The sequence below is a fragment of the Vulpes lagopus genome, chromosome 5, assembly GCF_018345385.1.
Source record: "Vulpes lagopus strain Blue_001 chromosome 5, ASM1834538v1, whole genome shotgun sequence".
Lineage (NCBI taxonomy): Eukaryota > Metazoa > Chordata > Mammalia > Carnivora > Canidae > Vulpes > Vulpes lagopus.
In genome coordinates, this window is record NC_054828.1 from 133,121,212 (window position 1) to 133,134,274 (window position 13,063).

General features: G+C 68.7%; 1 protein-coding gene across 1 annotated transcript in view; it reads right to left on the bottom strand.

Annotated features, from left to right (window-relative positions):
- Positions 1–13,063, bottom strand: part of SNTG2 (syntrophin gamma 2) — a gene marked incomplete at its 5' end in the record, with an annotated part of 125,754 nt that overhangs the window by 73,204 nt on the left and 39,487 nt on the right. Inside the window, 3 exons of the mRNA XM_041757031.1 lie at positions 2,951–3,008; positions 3,087–3,143; positions 9,169–9,306. Of these exons, the coding sequence (XP_041612965.1) occupies positions 2,951–3,008; positions 3,087–3,143; positions 9,169–9,306 (253 nt within the window). The remainder of the gene's footprint in view (positions 1–2,950; positions 3,009–3,086; positions 3,144–9,168; positions 9,307–13,063) is intronic.

A 13,063-nucleotide genomic window follows, 5' to 3' on the forward strand; every position in this document is an offset into this window, starting at 1 on the left:
CACGCGGGACAGAGCCTCACCTGGGGCAGAGCCTCACACGGGGCACGGCCTCACCTGGGGCAGAGCCTCACACGGGGCACGGCCTCATGCGGGGCATAGCCTCACGCGGGACAGAGTCTCACCCGGGGCACGGCCTCACCCGGGGCACAGCCTCACACGGGGCACGGGTGCTGGCGCTGCCTGCGGAGCCCAAGAGCACCAAGCGCTTCGGGAACTACATGGAAGGTGCAGCCCCGGCCGGGCTCCCAGGCTGCACCTCCCTGGGCCCCCAGTTGCACCCCACCTGGCCCCCCAGCTGCACCCTGCCCGCACCTCGCCCATGCCCTCAGTTGACCCCACCCAGCCCCCGGCCACACCCCATCCGCACCCCACCCAGCCCCCCAGCTACACCCCACCCGACCCCCTGGCTGCACCCCAGCCACACCCCACCTGAGCCCCACCTGGCCCCCAGCCGCACCCCATCCACACCCCACCTGCACCCCCAGCCACACCCTGCCTGCGCCCTGCCCGGTCCCTCAGCTGAACCCCACCCACACCCCCCTGGTCCCCCAGCCACACCCCATCTGCACCCCACCCAGCCCCCAGCTGCACCCCACCCACACCCCGCCCTCGCCCCTGGTTGCACCCCACCCACCCCCCCATCTGCGCCCTGCCCACGCCCCGCCCGTGCCCCCAGCAGCTCCCCTCCGTGGACGTCACATCCTTGGGAAATCACCCGTTAATTCAAATGCTCTTGCTCCAAGCCCCTCAGCCTCACACAGGTAACCGCGCACCAGAAGGCACGCACCTGCCATGGGCTGTGACCCCCCCTCCACGTTCCCCTGACCCCCGGAGCCACCGCCCATCCGACCCAAGGCCGCTGGATGCGGCTCCTGCTACGGACACAGGGACCTGGCAGGGCTGGCCAGCGGCTCAGAGCAGCGCCCGGGCTCCCTTCAGAGCACACGCAGGTCGGCCGCTCACCTCCACACTCCCCAACAGCCCCCGCCTGCAAGGCCCCTCCCGCGCACGTGCCCGAGCCGCCAGCGCACCCGCTCCCCACGGCAGCCCCGTGGCCCTTGGACGTACGACGGACGTTACCGGCCGTCCACAAAGTCCTCGCCCGCAGGCCCGCCCAGGCTGTCCGCGTGCCCCTTCCTGTGCACGGCCAGCACCCCCCTGACGGCTGCGTCCCCGGAGCTCGTCGCACCAACGCCCCTCACGCCCATCCCCGCACGGGCGAGGTCGCGCATGGCGGCCGCCTCCTGGACGTGGGGCCTCCCCCCGCTGCCTGGTTTCCCAGGTCTCTGACGGCAGGCTCGCCGCTGACGCCCCGAACACGGGCTCTCCCCAAGAGCTTGTCAACGTGGCCATGTGAGCGGCAGCCCGATGGCCCCTCAACCCTACAGCTTAGAGCCGCCCCACTCCTGACCCCAAACCAGCGGGACGTCAGGTTCCCCGGGTGGGAGGCGGAAGCTGCGTCAATGGCTGGGCCTTCCCTCTGGGACGGCGACACCTGCCACCACCAGGGCGAGACTCCAAGCCGCGGAGGGTGCCGGCCATCTCCCCGCCCGACAGGGTCCCACCTCCCACCACCCGCCCACCCGCCCACCCGGAGTCTCTGGTCTCCAGGAGCAAGTCTCGACTTGCCAAGTCGCCGGACTGTGTAGCGGTTTGGATGATGCAAAGTGGTGATTAAAACCGTTTTTTAAAAAAACTTATTCACGAGAGACACACAGAGAGGCAGAGACACAGGCAGAGGGAGAAGCAGGCTCCATGCAGGGAGCCCGACGCGGGACTCGATCCCGGGACCCCAGGATCACACCCTGGGCCGAAGGCAGGTGCTCAACCCCTGAGCCCCCAGGTGCTCCTGAAATCTTTTATTTCTGCACGAATGAGTCACAGTCGGTGTCCCCATGTGCTCGCTTCCGCAGGACGCGGTGGATGCCCCAGGCCTGGACCGGCTCCCGGGCGTCCCTGGGCTGCTGGGTGCTCTGCCATGGGGCTGCGGGCGGGCAGGCGGGCGAACAGTACGAGCGTCTGAGAGAAAGCAGAGCGGGTCCTCCAGGGCTCCCCCCAGCCGGATCCCCAGCGTGGGGCGTCAGCGTTCAGGAGCCCAGTTCACGTGGGTCACCGCACCCGGCCCCTGGTTTCAGGTCCATGGACCCAAGCGGCTCACGTCCAGCTCGGGGACAGGAGTCCCTGCACATGCAGCCCAGGGTCCCGCGCTCCCACGGCTGGCAGGATGCATGGTCGCAGGGGACCAGGTCAGGGCACCCAGGTGGTCGGGTCGGGTCTGACCCCTGGTATCAGCTCGGGGCATGACCTCAGGGTCTGGGATCGAGTCCTGCGTCGGGCTCCCGGCTCAGCCAGCAGCCAGCTCCCCTCCCCCCACCTGCACTCACTCGCTCTGTCAAATACATAAATAAACTCTTAAAACAAGGAAGCAGCTGAGCTGCTACACACCATCTAACCAAGTGAGTTTACTGAAAAGCTCTCCCCGCTGCAGAAACAGCCGCCCAACCCGGGAGTGCGGGCATGGACCCCACGTGCACCTTCCACTTCTGCGCACGGTGACCTGAGGCAGCGGCAGGTGCGGTGCGCTCGCCCCCAAGGCCCACGTGGCCGCTGCTCCTGGAGGGCGGGACGCGGCTGTTCCCACAGACGCCCCGTGAGCGCAGCCGACTGCAGCCAGGGGCCCCTGGTCACCTGCCGAGACCACCCGGCGTCCCAGCCCCTGCGGTCCCCGAGCCCGGAGCGCGGCTCCGACGGCCCCGCGGGGAGTCGGTACCTCCTTAAGGGCTTGGGGTGTCGGCGGAGGTGAATCCGCACGGCCGCGTCGGGGGGCGCAGAGGACACGGACATCAAACCGCAGCCAAAGCACGAAGCCGACAAAGCGCAGCCGCCCGCCAGCCCCCAGCGTGCCGCCGGACAAGCCGCCCCCGGTGCACAGCGGGTCCGGCCGCGTTACCTGTGTGGCCTCTGAACATCCTCGAAATGACGACAGGGACCCTGTGCTCGGCGCCTCCCTGGAACGCAGAGGACGGAGGGTCAGGGCCGCGCCGACCCGCGCACGGGGAGCCTCACGCGGAAGGACACGTGCCTACCTTGATGCTCAGGCCCAAGCCGCCGCCGGGCTGTCTGCGAAGCATAACAGTTCTGTGCTTTAAGAGATTTCAGAAAACAGAGCAAGTTCAGGTTAAAACGCAGCATCACAGTGAGTGCGAAATGCAGATAAAAGATTCTTCGTTTAAACTGAAGTCACCGTTCGAAACACGTTTGCGAAGGGACCTCGCTCACGTGCAGCAGCCTCGCCCCTGCAGGCGGAGTTCCTGGGCCACAAGGACGCTGATAAACCAGCGATGGACGACGGACGCACGGACGGGCCCTCCCACAACCGCATGCACGATGCTCGGCCAAGTCCTGCAGGGGCCCCACCTGCGCTGGTCGAGGGTCGCAGGCCCCAGAAAGGGCCACGCGCCCGGGGACGGCCGGCGAAGCTGCAACCGCTCCCAACGCGCCCCCCCCACCCCCGTTCTTCCCACAGCCCCAGCCTGGCTCCCTCCCACCCCCCCTCTTGCGCGTCCCACCACTTCCAGGCCCGTGTCTCAGGGGTTGGCGTTGAGCCTCACGTGCTTGGAATCCCCGTCCTGGGCTCACGCGGCTGGTGGTGACCAAGCCAGGGGTTCGGGCGCGGCCGCAACCAGCAGCGACTCCGAGGCCCGTACACGGTGAAGTCACCAGCAAGGCTCTGCGTGGTCTACACCCACCATTGACCGTCAGGCAGCTGCACCAGCCCAGGGCGGAGGGGGCGGAGGGTCACGCGGCTCCAGCCCCAGAAGGATTTTATGGGAATACCAGGAATGTCACGCTTCCTCCACTTTCCAAGTGACAGTGTAGACGCTGTCGGCCTGTTCGCTCGAGTGTGGGTGCGAGCATGGCGACCAGGGGCAAGGCGGGGGCTGCGGGGCCGCGGGACCCGGGATGAGGACAGAGCCAGGGCTTACGGGGCGTCTGTCCCACCCCAGGAGGTCACACTTCACCCGGGAAGCTCACCCTGTGCGCTTCCCTGTGGCTGTAATGCTCCCGCCGGGGACCGCGTGGGCGAGGACACCAGCTGCGGGTCGGGGACGCGGGTCCAGGCTGACGGGACGGACCTGGGTCTCTGTTGCCTGAACGCCGGGAGCATGACTCAGCCACACAAAGGGCTGCAGAAGGAGACGCGACCGGAGTCCCGGGGTGGGAGGACGGCGCGGCCCCTGTGCGTGCGGAGCTTCCCCCACAAAGCCCCGGGGCGCCTTGGGGAGCGGGAGCCGGCGAGCAAGGCCGAGGGCCCCCCCGACTCCCTCCCTCGTTCGTTCCTCGAGCACCGAGTGCGACCGTGCGTGGGGGACCCGGGAACGGGCCCCGGGCTCTCACCAGAAAGTCTGGGCGGCGGGAGCCTCGGGACCTGGGCCACGCGAGGGCGAGGAAGCGCAAGCTCCCCCAGACGGAATCCGCCAACCGCCGTCAACATGATGGTCTGTTCCCACCGAGAGCAACCGGGCGGACGGCAGAGGAAACAGCAGAGCGTTTCCGCTTTAACAGACTCTGCCCCCGAGACTTTCAATCTGACGTTTGATCCGCATACGGACCTCGGACCTCGGGAGGATCGTGGGGGGAAACATCAGAAAACGGTCGCCTTGTGGCAAAATGGGTCCATGCGCGCGGAGCTCCAGGGCGCCCGTCCCAAAGGGTGAGGAAGGGACACAGGTGGGTAAGGAGCCCGCAGACCCCGCCGCCCGGTCTTCACGTTACCGTGTCCGCTCCCTGCCACCCGCCGACTTGCCTTCAGGGCAAACGAGGCTGCGTGATGGGACGACGCCTGCGAGGCCGAGATCTGCATCTGCAAGCTGAGGGTCACGTTCCCACGTAGGAAGTGGCCGCGCGCCCAGCTGCCTGCCCCCCACCCCGTGTCGCCGTCCTGTCCCCGTGGGACGGTATCTGCAGGGGATCCGGGCTGGAGGGTCACAGGCTGGGCCGCCGTCCGCAGAGGAGCAGGAAGGGGGACCCCAGCACGGGCCGCGGCAGGCACGGTGGGGGGACGCCGTCGGGGGTGGGCAGCCCAGGCCGTGGACACGGAGCAGCCCCGGGAACTCCGGGAAAGCACCAGGCTTCACAGAAGCGTCAGGATGCGGAGGCTCTCGGGGAAGGGAAGCTCTTCCCGGTCTTCCAAGCTCCCCCGTGCAGCGCGGAGGCATCGCTGGGTCCACGCGGGGAGGAAGGCTCGGCCGTCGGGCGCTCGTGACGAGGGCGGTGTCCGTACCCGGGCTCCAGCTTGACGGTGGCCTCGTTCGTACGTAAGAATTTTGAGTTTCAGAACAAGACGTGTGAGCATCCATGGATGGCGATGAAACCGGGCGTCCCTGGCCCAGGCCCCACCAGCGGGTCGCGACCTCCCGTGACCTCACAGCCGCTCCAGACACCGACGGCTGGACTCAAAGTCCTGGAGAAGCTCCCAAAGCCCCTGCGGGCCGACCCACGGCTGCACACGGGCGTCATCCCACGGCGTCTCCTTACTCCACCGCCCGGTCGTTCGTCCTTCATTACGGGGTCCACGTCCCCCCCGACGGGATGCACCTGCCCCCCCCCCCACGGTCTCCTCGGGCCGGGCCGCTCCCGCTCGTCGGGGAATAATCACCAAGTCAATCAAGCGTCTAATGAGACTTGCGGAGAATGAAGTCTGGAATCTAAAGTATTCAAAAACCCCGTTCCCAGCCCAATCCGGCCGTGTTCCTCACAGACCTAAGGGACGAGGTCCTCACGGAGATACCGTCTCATCCCTTGGTCCCGAACTGGGCTTTGACGGTTACGTCCGCCTGACGTAGGGAGCGGAGAACGGGCAGCGAAGGGCACCGCGGGGCATGAGCCCAGGGATGAAGCAGCATCAGGTGAGATCGGCCGTTCTGCCGGACGCGGCCGCTGCCTCCGGGGAGCCCACCCTGGGGAGCCCACCCGGGGCCCAGGTCCCGCCGGCTAGCGCGAGGCTTCGGGTCCGTCACCCAGACGGCGATCCACGTCTCCTGCGTTGATGGACTGGACACAGGTGCGGGCTCCCTGCTCCGTCTTCATCTTGGTGCACAGACACCCCCGTTGGGAGCTCGCTGCGTCACTCTCCACGGCCGTCACGCTCCCACGACCCCCGTGTCCGCGCAGGAGACGCCCCCGTGATGCAGCCCCGGCCTGCGTGGGAGCCCCAAGTGTCCGACGCCAACGTCCGCAAGGGTCTCCAAGTCTGCTCCCCGAGGCCGGGACTTCCTGCCACTCGTGCCGCGGCAGGGGACAGAGGGGGCACGACCTGTACCCGCTCAGCCCGGGTCGTGCAGGTGGACGGACGCCGGCTCCCCCACACACGACAGAGGGGCCGACGCCAGAACCGGGCTCGTTCCCTGCCGCGGACACGCCGCCGTCCTCCTGCACCCGCACTCCCTGCGAGGCTCTCCAAGGGCATCCCCAGGGCCCAGGCCGGCAGACGGGCGGCGGACATTCAGCCGGGAGCTGAGCTCAGACCCCCGAACCCCCGCGTCCTACACGGGAACGCGAGGACACAGTCCCCTACGGCACCCCCACGGGACTGTAAGCACGGACCAGCACACGCGCCCCCGCACCCTCCCCGGAAGCACCCACCCCCTTGTGCAGACTCAAACCAGGAACATAAACTCATGACTCAGGAAGACGTGTCACCATACAGGGATGACCAGAGTAGATCAATCGAAACAGAGACTCTGAAACATGGGAAAAAGCTACTTCTTCCCCTACAAACAGACATTTTCTTTAGGTGATAAGAGGGAAGGGGGAGGAGAAGGGGAGGGGGAGGAGAGGGGGAGGAGAAGGGGGAGGAGGGGGAGGGGGGAGGTGAAGGGGAGGGGAGAGGAGAAGGGGGAGGGGGGAGGTGAAGGGGGAGGGGGGAGGAGAAGGGGAGGGGGGAGGAGAAGGGGGAGGGGGAGGAGAAGGGGAGGGGGGAGAAGGGGGAGGGGGAGGGGGGAGGAGAAGGGGGAGGGGGGGAGAAGGGGGAGGGAGAGGAGAAGGGGGAGAGGGAGGAGAAGTGGAGGGGGGAGAAGGGGGGGAGGGGGGAGGGGGAGGGGGAGGGGGAGGAGAAGGGGAGGGGGGAGGAGGAGGAGGGGGAGGGGGGAGGAGAAAGGGGAGGGGGAGGAAAAGGGGGAGGGGGAGGAGAAGGGGAGGGGGGAGGAGAAGGGGGAGGGGGAGAAGGGGAGGGGGAGGAGAAGGGGAGGGGGGAGAAGGGGGAGGGGGAGGGGGGAGGAGAAGGAGAGGGGGGAGGAGAAGGGGAGGGGGGAGGAGAAGGTGAAGGGGGAGGGGGAGGAGAAGGGGAGGGGGGAGGAGGAGGGGGAGGGGGAGGGGGAGGAGAAGGGGAGGGGGGAGGAGGAGGGGGAGGGGGAGGGGGAGGAGAAGGGGAGGGGGGAGGGGGAGGGGGAGGGGGAGGAGAAGGGGAGGGGGGAGGAGGAGGGGGAGGAGAAGGGGGAGGGGGAGGGGAAGGGGGAAGAGAAGGGGAGGGGGGAGGGGGAGGAGGGGGAGGGGGAGGAAAGGGGGAGGGGGAGGAGAAGGGGGAGGGGTAATGGGAGGGGAGGGGGGAGGGGGAGGGAGGAGGTGAAGGGGGAGAGAGGAAGGGGGAGGAGGGGGAGGGGGAGGGGGAAGGAGGGAGGAGGGAGGAGGATTTCCTAACCGGTCACCAAGACTTCCCTAACGCTGCTGCCCCAATCCCACCAGGACGGGTGGGCCTGGAGGTGGAAGGAGGAGCTGGTGACCTGCGCCCTCCGACCCTGACCCCGGCCGCAGGGAGGGCAGCGGCAGTGGGGGCAGCACCCGTCCCCCACCCTCTGTCCCCGCAGGGAGCATCCGGAACGGCGCCATCGACCGGGGAGGGCGCAGGAGGGGCAGGCGAGGTCCCGGGTGGTCAGGAGGGCTCTAAGCGGGAGGCACGTGCACCTGCGGCCTCCAGGTGTGTGAGGTGCACGCGAGCCCGACATCGCTTCTGGGGGGGCGCATCGGCCGTCCCAGGTCGGACCCCACGCTCTGCCGCCATCCGCGCCCACGGAGGACACGCTGGGTCAGGGGCTAGGGATGGGGGCAGGGCCCCGAGCACCACATTTCCAAGGAGAAGGTCGTGAGGACCCAGAGAACCACAGAGTACGGCCCGGGGCCGCGGTGAACGGGACGGGTCGCGGCGGGGATGTCCCCCAACAGGGAGAACTGCTGTGCAGTACGTGACTCCGCGCCGCGTCCGTGTGGCTCCTGCCTGGGCCTGCGCAGCGACACGTGGCGTCCGTGTGGATGTGGACGGAGCCGCGCAGGAGGCGGCAGGCGTGTCCCGTCTCAGCCGAGCTCCCCGGAGGCCCCGAGCTCTTTCCCGTCATCTCCACACAACACTGTGCGGCATCGAATCAGCACGTCGCTTCCCCGTCGGAGAAGTTCAGGCCGAGTGACGGAGGCTGGAAGGACGCCGCGTGGGCAGCGAGGCCCCTGGTCGGTCCCAGGACGCCGGGGACGGGGGAGCAGCTCCCGACACCAGACGTCGCGGCTCCGTCGCTGCTCCCACTTCCGGTGGCAGGTGCTCGGCCTTAGGTGACCCTCACTCCGCGTCTTCTCCATTTCCACGAGGACGTGTCCACTTCACACCGTGGCCCGTGGGGCGGGGGCGGGGGTGGGGGAGACGGCGCTCACGGGAGAAACTAGGAAGGCAGGGAGGGCGCCATGCGGGGGACACGAAAACCACGGGGGCGGCTGTTCCTTAAGGAACATCCCCAGGGCTGCAAGTGGTCAACCCGCCCGTGTCCCCCCGTGTCCCCCGCCGCCCGCGTCCCCCCATGTGTATCCACCATGTCCCCCCCGCCCATGGTCTCTCTCCACAGGCCCCCACCCACGTCCTCCCACCACCCGCATCCCCCCTTGTGCATCCCCCCGTCTCCCCCCACCTGCATCCCCCACATGCATCCTCGCTGCCCGCGGCCCCCACCCCCACGTGCCCCCCATGTGCATCCCCCCACATCCCCTCCCGCCCACGTCCCCCCTCACCTGCGTCCACCTCCCACCCGTGTCCTTCCTGCCCGCAGCCCCCGCCCGGCCCCCGCCCGCGTTCCCCACCCCCCGCGGAGCCCGCAGAGCTATCGGAGCCCGGCGGCGCAGGGCACTCACGTGTGCGCGGTGGCTGCCGCCCCGGACGCAGACCACGTCCTGCTTCTGGATCGTGAGGACGTCCTTCGTCAGCCTCAGGCGGACGTCACAGGCGCCGCCCGGCCCCTCGCAGTGCAGCCGGGCGAGGCCGGTCCTGGGCTGCGGGCGAAGCAGAGGGCGTGAGCGCGGACGGGGCCACAGCACGTGGGGTGGTGTCCGTACCGGCCAGAGCACCCGGCGGCCGCGTCGGCCTAAGCACCGTCCGGACTCCGACGTCTCTGAGCCGTCTTCACGGGATTTAGATAAGGACCTTCTTAAAGGAAAACCAGGGTTTTCTCTAAAAGCTACAAGTGACCGCTCCTGTTCGAATCTATGTTTCTACCTGTGCAAAGGCCGCGGTCCCTTTCCCCAGGGCCGTGTGGGCGGCGACCAGGGCTCGAGGCCCAGCGAGCACCCGTGTGAGGATCTGCAGCAGCGGAGGCCGAAAATGAGCAAAACTCGTCTGAGGATCCTGGTCGTTACCGGAACTCCCGTGTCAGCGGTGGCCGCGGGCTGGGCCGGCTCGGGGGCTTCCGGGGGGAGGTGGGGCCGGGGGTGCCCTCACCCGCCCGGGGAATGGCAATGGGGGGCGGTCAGGAGGCAGGAGGCGGGCGGTGAGGGCGGAGGACGGAGGACGGAGTCAGGCTCATGGGCCGGGGCGGCCTCTGCGTGTCAGACGCACGGTCGGCGGCGGCTTCGGGTGCCCTGCCAGGCCCAGGATGGCCACGTGCAGAGCTGCCCCACAGCCTCAGGGTCACCCCGCATGCAGGGGTGGGGGGGGCACAGGGTGGGGAGAGGCACCCAGGGGTTGGGAGGGGGCATGTGGGGGTGGGGAGGAGGAACATGGGGATGGGGAGGGGCCCGTGAGGGTTGGGAGAGGGAATGTGGGGTGGGGAGGGAGCATGTGGGGGTGGGGAGGGGGCACGCGGGGTGGGGAGGGGGCACATGGGGTGGGGAGGGGGCACCCAGAGTAGTGCAGGGCATGCGGGCTGGGGAGGGAGCATGCGGGGTGGGGAGGGGGCAGGATGCTCAGTGAGAGGGCAGGGGCTGCCCCCTTGGGCCAGGGCCCTGAGGACGGGCCCAGGACACGGACGCCCACCCTGGGGGCAGCGCTGGGGTCCCAGGGCAGCTGGCGAACAGTGATCGCGTGGGCCCGACCCGCCTGCCCCGGCTGCCCCACCTCCACCCTCCATCGCTGGGCCTCCTGGCTGGACTGAGCACAAGTCTGGGAAGGAGGAGCTCAGACCAAGGGGTGCCCCCTGCATGTGCCCTGGAACAGGCCCCGCCGTGGACCCCACCCCGCATAGCGCCCCTCGCCCAATGCCCCCGCACCCCTGTGCACCCCAGGGTGCAACCCATGGACACCGTTTCCTGACGGTTTAGGGTGGATACAGGAACAGGCCCGGCTGACTGCACAGCCACACGCCACGACCACAAGGGCTACGGACACACCCGCGACCACGACGCACACTGTCCGCACGCCGCGACCACGCGGGCACACACTGTCACCGGGTTGCCGCTGACCCAAACCCCAGCGGGTCAGACACAACAGCCCACATCCCAGCTGCTGTGAAACTCCGTCTGACTTGACAACATACACAAACGGGATGTCCCACGGCGTCCCCCACGGCCGCAGAGCCTCTGTGCCCCCTCGGTGCCCACGACCCACATCCGTCAGCCGCCGGGGCCGGGAGTGGAGGGGACCTCGGGGCCCGTGGGCACCACGCTGAGCGCTGAGCTGCGGTGCACAGAGCACGCTGCCTCCTGAGGGCCGCGGTCTGCACAGGGCGGGGGACCCACACCCCGTTCCAGGCACGGGGCTGCCCCTGACCTGCGTCACCAGGCGACTTGGGGAGACCCGGCCAGCTGAGCTGCAGGACCAGCAGGTGTCCGCCCCGGGGCATGAGCACCTCCTGCAGCCCCAGTGGCACAGGGGGAGCCCCCCACGTCTCCCCCTCCTTTGGGCCACACCCGGGCTCCCTGCCCACGGGCACCCGGCCCTCCGCCCACGATCTGGGCCCAACGCAGGGTCTGGGCATCTCTGGTGAGAAGGGGACGCGCCGCATCACCCGAGGAAGAAACCACACAGTTCAGAAGAAAGGCTCCCGGCTGCTGCCTGGGGCGGGGAGGGGGGTGCTACAGACGGGCTCTCGCCCTCCGGCTTCTCCGTGAGCCACCGGACGCATCAATCACCAACGTGCGGAGAAACAAGTTTGTGAAGAAAACACGGGAACGTGTGTATAAACAACGGTAGGTGAGCTTGACTCAAAAGCCAGGAATTCAGAGGAAAAGACTCACGGAATTGACTGTGTGGAAACCTAAGCCCCGACGGACGGGCTCCCCGCGTAGAAAAATACGTGCATCGTGTGGACACGGGGCCACCAGGTGAAGATGCGCACGTGGGCAGCCCGGGGAATGGAAGGGACACCAAATCCCCAAAAGAAGGAATAAAATGAACAACGCATTTGACAAGAGCCCACAGCTGGGCGTGACCTGACCCCACAGCGGCTGTGACCAGGATTCCGGCCTCACGACCACGGCGGCCGCTGCGGAAGTGAGGGTGACCCGGGTGAGGCCGTGCAGCAGGTGCCGTGCTGCCCCACCTGCCCCACCTGCCCCTCCATCCACCGAGTGGGGACTGTGCCTCTGGCACTCCCACCTCCAGGACGTCGCCCTCAGGGCGCAGTCACGTGCAATGACACGAGGGAGCCGAGGGCTACGGGGACCCTGTGCTCAGCAGCTGGGCATGCCCCTCACCCTCCGGCGCGCAGTGGCACCTGCTATGTGGAGCACGACGGGGGCGTGTGGACGTGCCAAGGAAAGGCAGGGGGAGCTCCCAGAGGCCGGGTCTCCAGACGCCAGCGCTTCTCTCAAGGGCTGCCCTTCCGTGTTGCCCACTGGACGAGGCCCACGGACACGCCACTGTGGACACCCGCCCCTGCCCAGCCCACCCCTGCCCAGCCCGCAGACCCCTGCCCAGCCCACCCCTGCACAGGTCAGCTCCATCTAAGACACCTGCATCCTCCTGCCTCCTCAACGTCCCATCGGTCGCCCCCAGAGCTCTCAGACTGCATGTGGTCCACCCTGAACTCCTGCATCTTCTCCGAACCGGCTCTGTCCTCATCTGGCCAAGAGCGACTCCACCCCTCAAGTGCCCAGGCCAAGGCTGGGGCCAGCCTGACTGGTTTGCTCCTCCGACTGCACAAACCCAGCGGGAAGCCCCACCTGCCCGGCCGGGCAGCCGCACTGACGTTCCCTCCCTGCTCCGCGCTGGCCGGGCCACGGCACCACGGCACCAGCAGGCAGATGCCAGCCCGCAGGATCCCTGCCCGGCCTCCCGCCCTTCCACTCTCAACAGAGATGCCAGCGACCCTGAGGCACAGCGTCAGATGGTGACACCTCCCGCCCGTCACCCATCTCCAGGAGGAGGAGCCAACTGGCCGCGGGGCCCTCCCACCTGCCTGCCGCAGACCCCTGGCCCCCGGCCCCCCTCGCTCCGGGCTGGCTCCTCCATGTCCTCGTAGGCAGCCGTATCCCAGTCCCCTCCCGCAGGAGCACCACCGACGACACACACGGACAAGAGGTAGGAGACGGGAGCAGCTGCCCCCACGCAGGACCCCGACGTCTGGAGGCCGCGCGCTGGAGCATCATGAGGAGGCCCCGTCCGCGGACACATGGCTCCTTGGGCTGGGGGGACACTCCCCTGTGGTCAGGTGCACATCCCTGAGGGGCTTCTGTGCCGGGAAGTAAAACAACAGGTCGGCGGACTGGGAGCCACGCGCCGTGGGTCGTGGAGCCGCCCTGGGGCCCCGACGGCCAGGACTCTGCGGGGCGGTGAGAGAGCAGAACGGGTCTGGGCAGGCCCGCGATGGTCGCC